The 7,524-nt window shown below is 45.1% G+C and overlaps 1 protein-coding gene across 1 annotated transcript; it reads right to left on the minus strand.

Moving 5' to 3' along the window:
- Positions 1–6,062: 6,062 nt before the first annotated feature.
- Positions 6,063–6,506, minus strand: LOC109743238 (F-box protein GID2-like). The gene has a single exon (XM_020334275.1). The coding sequence runs from the start codon at positions 6,504–6,506 to the stop codon at positions 6,063–6,065; it is 444 nt and encodes a 147-aa protein (XP_020189864.1).
- Between the last annotated feature and the right edge of the window lie 1,018 nt (positions 6,507–7,524).

The raw sequence follows: 7,524 nt of genomic DNA on the forward strand, positions 1-7,524 counted from the left end.
TCATGACCGCGGGCACAACGGACAAGGTGGCCTTGTATTGGTATGCTGAGCCGTCTGTTTTAACACACAGGAGCTGGTGTGGTGATTATACACACACACGCACGCATGCACACGAACTGCATGCACGCAACACTCACACGAACACATGCACCCACGCACGCACACAACACTCACACGTACACACGCAGCCACGCATGCACACAACACTCACACGCACACCCGCACGCATGCATGCACACACGAGTACACCACACGACCAACACACACTCTCACACTCAAGTGCTCAACCTACACGTGTATGCACACACATCAGGCCCTGACAAACACATACACAACCAGGTGATTCCCGCGCACGGGGTGGAGTCTTGTCGCGCCTACGTAAATTTGTGTTTATCTGATCTTTTCCCTATGCGAACTGATAGGTGGGACCCACAAGGAACGTGGTCAATTTAACTAGTCAACATGGTGCCACGCAGACTATTTGGCCGGTCAACAGAGTGCAATCTGATGCTGAACTGTGAGCAAGTGACCGTATAATCACCGCAAAACGTATATAGTGACCGAATCAGCTTATTCTGAAGTTCGGTGAACGTATTACGCTTTTCTCGCTGTAGGCCCTCCAAAACTACATCTCTACACGTTCTCGCATGTTACATCTAACAACTATGCAATACAGCACTACTACTACACTCTAACATAATAAATCATATGTGTTTTTAGTTTTACTAGATATCATATTGTTACTTAATTATTCAGTTTGCATACATTAAAGTTGCCTTTGAAATGTATGGCAAGTATCATATACCGCGCGGGAAAAATCCCGCCCTTTCCTGTTTAATCAGGTTTGTATCGATATACAGTACAAGTGACAGTTCACTGGGCCGTCGTGTCATGTACTCCAAACAGCAAAACTATAGTACTATATACAGTACAAGTGACAGTTCACTGGGCCGTCGTGTCATGTACTCCTCCGTCGTAAGAGTGGAGCGCTCGCTTTCATAAATCTTCTAGGCCCTTTCACCGACATGTGGGGCATCAAGCTACCGGGTCCACGTGCCATACCGGAATACAGTGCAGAGCAGCCGGGGTGAAGCACCCAGTCATGGCGCCGGCGTAGTAATGAGCAATGAGGCGTCAAATCACAAAGCTGCACCTTTCCTGCAGTTAAGTTGGAGGGACGAAGTAATAATGCTAAAAAAAGAAGTTGGAGGGACAAAGCAACCATCATTTCACTCGTTGCTGAATCCGCTTCTCCCTCATCTTCTTCAAGTTAACCACGTGTTGCTTCTGCCGTTGTTCTGCCTCATGTGGGAAGCGGATCTTCTTGGTAAAGCACTGACACGTGGGACTGCATGTTAGCAAACCGCCAGGACAACGTCCTCTAGAAATAAGAAACCTCCCCCGCCATCCGCGCGGCAAAATCACCTCCTTTTTACTAATCTTGATTCTATAATTTTTTAGATCAATATAATTGAGATTTGTATAGATAGCACACAGGAGCAAAACCAAGTGGTACGGTTAAGGGCATCCACAATGTGTAGCCAAATGTGAAAATAGCTTTTGGCATCGTGGGAACCATTATGGACGGTGTTGCCAAAGCCAAAAGGATGGAACCGAAGCTCCCTGATTGATTGATTGAAGGAATAGAAAAATGCAACGTCTCTCCTCTTTCTCCCGTGCTTGGACGCATGTACAGTATAGAGGACAGAGTCTACTCCCCTGTCCCTTCTATCACAAATCACAAAGCAGTGAGGCGTCAAATCACAAAGCACGGACGAAGCAACCATCATTTCACTCTTCGCTGACTCCGCTTCTCCATCGTCTTCTTCGAGAAACCATCTCACCGCACTAAGCTGGACGGACGATGCTATTGTGTACGAGTAGTACTAGTACATTTACGCGTCTTTTGGTTCAACGGACTTCCTGGATGCAAATAAGGCGGTTGTCTCGGCTTGCAGGCGTCACTTGCGAACGACTTACCGTGGTCTCCCTCAATGGTCACTACAAGAAATATGTCAACTAGTGACCTTCTGTCAGTGACCCTGGAAGAATTGGTCATAGATCTATGACCATTTGAGACCAATTGGTCAAAAGCTGTTCGGGGGGCTCCAAACCCTAAACCATTGCGACCATTTTGGTCAAAAAGGTCGTAATTTCCTTACACGAAATGGTCATAAAGCAAACACTGCTGGTCCGCTGCCTTATTTCTAGTTGTTAACGACCAATATAGATGGTCATAGCCTTGTAGATTGTGGTGGGTTGTGATGACTAGGCGCCATCTCATCAGTTTTGCCTATGTGTCATGTCCATGTGTCAATTTTTGCCCTAGGTTGTGAAGCAACCTATATTTCTGTTATTCCAAAAATTCCCAACAAATTCTCATAAATTGTTTGGATCATATCTTCATCAAATATGTCAAAAACATTCCTTGCCTAGTTCAAAAATAACTCAACAATATTCATTTTCCTATTCTGTTCAGAGCAGCACTTTGTGAAGGAAGTACCACTTTGGCATGTCCAAATGGTATCCATTTTCTACAGTGCTTTCCTATGCCCAAATAATCATCATCCACCAAATGCCAGCTCAATCCATTCATTATTTTGAGCCCAGCTTCAACATTCGTATTTATGTCCAGTGTGGTACTTTGCAAAGCAAGTACCACCTAGGGTCCTCCTTTTGAGCTGAAAATTTGTGAAGACGGTCTTCTTAGTAACTGATCATCCTCAGCCAAAGCTCATGCACATTAGCCATGTGCATTTCCTGTACCGCTAATCAAACACTTGGCTGCTTATTCATGTTTGAGCATCGATGGGTCTCCTCGTGAGAATCTTATGTTGTGATTTTCTTCCTAGCACCTACCTGGGGAGTGCCCAACCCACTAGACATGCCTATGCCGCCCAGAACACATGGCAATGCCACGATCACGCGGTGACCACGCGGCGGGCATGCCAGTTTACGCGCTCTAGAGTTGGAGCCCTCGGCCACCATCCAAACCTCGACGTATCGCCACCAAACCATGTATTTATGATTAAATAGGTACTTATGTAACTAGAAATGATTTTTGGAAAAAACAAATAGCAAACTATGAGGCAGCTGCAATTCAAATTTGACCCGCTTCGAGCTGAATCGGCAGAAATTTGTCTTTTTCACGAGAGGTGGATAAATTTTTTTTACACCCAACCATTTTGTCAATTGTGCATTATATATGGCCTAGTATTTTATAAAATTTATGAGGTCCAATTTTGCAACAATTATTTGGGAGGTCCTTCACAAAAAAACCTCCTTTTGGGCACTCGAAAAAAGGCAAATGATTTTTTCGTCCAAAGAAAATGAAAACTTCCTTAGGAAACATTGTTTGCCATTCCAATATGCACCCTTGTGCACAATATGAGATCATTTGAACAAACTATGCCATGAATGTGGCCATAAGATTAATCATTTGGCTTGAAAGCCATTGATCTCCACACGTGATAGCTCGTTTCTGAGAACACTTTTTTAAAATAATTGCCGTATTACAAGTTTGTTATTTTTCCTGGGAACTTGGCCACATATAATGACACAATGCGAAGGTTTCCCAATTTTTTGATTTTTTGAATTTTTTATGCCCGTTTCAAAATGTGGTCAAAACGGCGGGAATGACCGTTCCTAGCTAGTGGTTGAATCTTGGAATTTTTTGGTGTTTCTCTGATTAAATAGATACTTATGTACCTAGAAACGATTTTTGGAAAAAATAAAGAGCAAACTACAAGGCAGCTACAGTTCAAATTTGACCCGCTTCCAGCTGAATCGCTGGAAATTTGTCTTTTTCACGAGAGGTGGATCAAAACTTTTGACACCCAAACATTTGGTCAATTGTGCATTAAATATGTCCTCGTATTTTAGAAAAATGATTTGGTCCAATTTTGTAACAATTATTTGGGAGGTCCTTCACAAAGAACCTCCTTTTGGGCACTCGGAAAATGGAAAATGGTTTTTTCGTCCAAAGAAAATGTAAACTTCCTTGGGCAACATTGTTTTCCATTCCAATATGCACCCTTGTGCACAATATGAGATCATTTGAACAAACTATGCCATGAATGTGGCCATAAGATTGATCATTTGGCTTGAAAGCCATTGATCTCCACACGTGATAGCTCGTTTCTGAGAACACTTTTTTAAAACAATTGTTGTATTATAAGTTTGTAATTTTTCCTGATAACTTCGCCACATATAATGACACAATGTGAAGGTTTCCCAATTTTTTATTTTTTTTGAATTTTTTATGCCCATTTCAAAATGCGGTCAAAACAGCGGGAATGACCGTTCCTATCTAGTGGTTGAATCTTGTAATTTTTTTGGTGTTTCCCTGATTAAATAGATACTTATGTACCTAGAAATGCTTTTTTGGAAAAATAAAGAGCAAACTACGAGGTAGCTGCAGTTCAAATTTGACCCGCTTCCACCTAAATCGGCTGAAATTTGTCCTTTTCATGAGAGGTGGATCAAAACTTTTTACACCCAAACATTTGGTTAATTATGCATTAGATATGTCCTAGTATTCTAGAAAATTGATTTGGTACAATTTTGCAACAAATATATTATAGGTCCTTCACAAAAAAATCATTTTGGGCACTCGAAAAATGGAAAATGATTTTTTCGTCCAAAGAAAATGAAAAATTCCTTAGGCAACATTGTCTGCCATTCCAATATGCACCCTTGTGCACAATATGAGATCATTTGAACAAACTATGTCATGAATGTGGCCATAAGATTGATCATTTGGCTTGGAAGCCATGAATCTTCACACTTGATAGGTCATTTCTGAGAACACTTTTTTAAAAATAACTGCCGTATTACAAGTTTATTATTTTTCCTAGTAACTTGGTCACATGTAATGACCCAATGCGAAGGTTTTCCAATTTTTTATTTTTTTTGAATTTTTTATGCCCGTTTCAAAATGCGGTCAAAATGACGGGAATGGCCGTTCCTAGCTAGTGGTTGAATCTTGGATTTTTTTGGTGTTTCTCTGATTAAATAGATACTTATGTACCTAAAAATGATTTTTGGAAAAAATAAAGAGCAAACTATGAGGCAGCTGCAGTTCAAATTTGACCCGCTTCCTGCTGAATCGGCGAAAATTTATCTTTTAACCAGAGGTGGATCAAAACTTTCGACACCCAACCATTTGCTCAATTGTATATTAAATATGGACTAGTATTTTATAAAATTGATGTAATCCAATTTTGCAACAAATATTTGGTAGGTTTTTCACAAAAAAACCATTTTTGCCACTCAGAAAATGATTTAAAATAGCTAGAAAGATCAGAAATGCATACAAATTGGTCCTTATCCATAAAATGTGGTCTAAGTCTAGTGAAAATTTGTGTGGTGCCCTTTTGCAAAATATTTTTGATAGCTGCTTCACAAAATTCCTCTATTTTTAATACTTGAAGACTATTTTAAATCACTGATTTTTCGAACAAATGAGAACACTTCCCACGGATCAATGACATGGCGCCCATCCATCCATCCATCCATCTCTCCATCCCACATCCATCCATCCATCTATCTACAGAAAAAAGAAAAGATAAAGATCCCCACCCGCAGCCCAAACCCTAGCTCAGATCCCCCATCGTACCCCTCCTCCCTCGTCCCCATCTCCTCGCCGCCGCCGCCACCTCCTCCCCGTCCCCTGCACCACTCCTCGTCGCCAACCTACAGCGCCCGATGCCGCCCGATTCCGGCACCATCCGACGGCGCCCGATACCCTCCCCTTCGCTCCATCCTCCCCATCGACCAGATCGACCGCGCCCTCCCACCCACACATCGCCGCAGCCACCCACCGCCCAGTCTGACCTCATCGCCGGCCGCCCCGCCCGCTCTCTTCCTCCTACAGCCGCCGCCCCCTCCCTTCCCATGCCCAGACACACGAGTGAAGCCCCGCGGAGCTGCCCACAAACTGCTCCTCTTCCCCAACCCCCGATTCCTCTCCAATCTCCACCGCCGCCATCGATCCCCAACCTCGTCTCCCCATCCCCCCCATCCCCACCCCCACCACCGACCGATCTCCCTCCTCATCTTGTTCATCCACCCATGGAAATCCCCTCTTCCACAGCGGTAGGATGATGTCGATGCAGGCGACGAAAGCCGCCGAACGAGAGCACGACGACGCAGAGTAGCTGTTTCGAGAAGCCGAGGCCGGTCCACTCCCTCACGCACGGCACCTCCCACAGCCGCTCGTCCTGCGCAAGGACCCGCCAGCCCCGGCTCACACACGCTGCGGCCGCCAGCTTCCGCGCCTCCGCCCGCTGCAGCACCTCGAAGATCACGTCCTCCCCCAGATCTGACAACTCTCTCGCGTCCCCTGGCTGCTGCAATGGAGGCTGTGAGGACGAGGATGCCTCAGCCTGGCTCGAGCTCGAGGTCCGCTGCCGCTTCTTGGCTGGCTCGCTGGAGCCGCCACCGCCATAAGCGGGAGGAGGAGCCCGGGGATCACGACCAGCTGAGGAATCGGCAAGGCACTTCATGGCAGGGCACCTGTACACACGACAGTGAGGGTCCCAATGTAAACTTGGAGAGAGAGAGAGAGAGAAGGAAGATGGCGGACAAGGGGATGGCCAACTGCATCTACATCATCCTGCCGCCGCTCGGGGTCTTCTTCATGTTCGCCTGCGGGGTGAGTTGCCCGAGCTTTGTCCCGGTCCCGTGCTAGCTGCATGTTTAAACTTCGCAGTAGGTTCTTTCCTGAGTGTGATTCTGCCAAGAGTTGGGTTAACTGACTGCTGGTGCTGAACGTGATTTTGCAGATTGAGTTCTGAATCTGCTTGCTGCTCACCGTCTTCGGCTACCTCCCTGGCATCATGTGAGTGTGATTCTGCCAAGAGTTGGGTTAACTGACTGCTGGTCCTGAACGTGATTTTGCAGATTGAGTTCTGAATCTGCTTGCTGCTCACCGTCTTCGGCTACCTCCCTGGCATCATCTACGCCGTCTGGGTCATCACTAAGTAGGTGTCGGAGGGGCTCCTCACCTTTGGCTGCCTCTAGGTATGCAATGCACCGATGCGCCTAAGGGAAAATTGTCATGTTTCCCGGTTATTTTCTGTTTAGTACAGTCCTCTGTAGAATTTACAAAAGCAATTTTTACTGTATGAAAAACCTAAACATATATAGTCCGTCGTGTTCTTAACAATGCAAAACGATGCATCTTCCAAGCAAAAGTAATTTTGCATATCCAAAAGAGAAGCGCCCTGCAGCCTGTTGGTACTTCCATCTCTGTTCCAAAAATAGAGGAACCATCTTTTTTGGTTGAGATAACTGCGAGGAAATTCCTGAACTGATCCCTGCTTCCTCTGGTTGTTGTTTGTGCCAGGTGACCCAAGGTTGCTGAAGAGGAGCAGCAGCCGCACAAGAGTATCTGAAGGTGACTCCTCCGTTTCTAACCCATCCCCTTCCTTCCACTGTTTTGGATGATGAACTTGAACCTGCTTAATTAATTAATTTGTCACCGTGCAAGGGCAGGACAAGGTGTACAAGGACGTGATCGAC

Source organism: Aegilops tauschii, chromosome 7 (genome assembly GCF_002575655.3).
Source record: "Aegilops tauschii subsp. strangulata cultivar AL8/78 chromosome 7, Aet v6.0, whole genome shotgun sequence".
In the NCBI taxonomy this organism is placed as follows: Eukaryota; Viridiplantae; Streptophyta; class Magnoliopsida; order Poales; family Poaceae; genus Aegilops; species Aegilops tauschii.

What these genes read in the sequence shown, in the direction of transcription:
- LOC109743238 (XM_020334275.1), bottom strand. Translation starts at nt 6,506, where the DNA reads ATGAAGTGCCTTGCCGATTCCTCAGCTGGTCGTGATCCCCGGGCTCCT.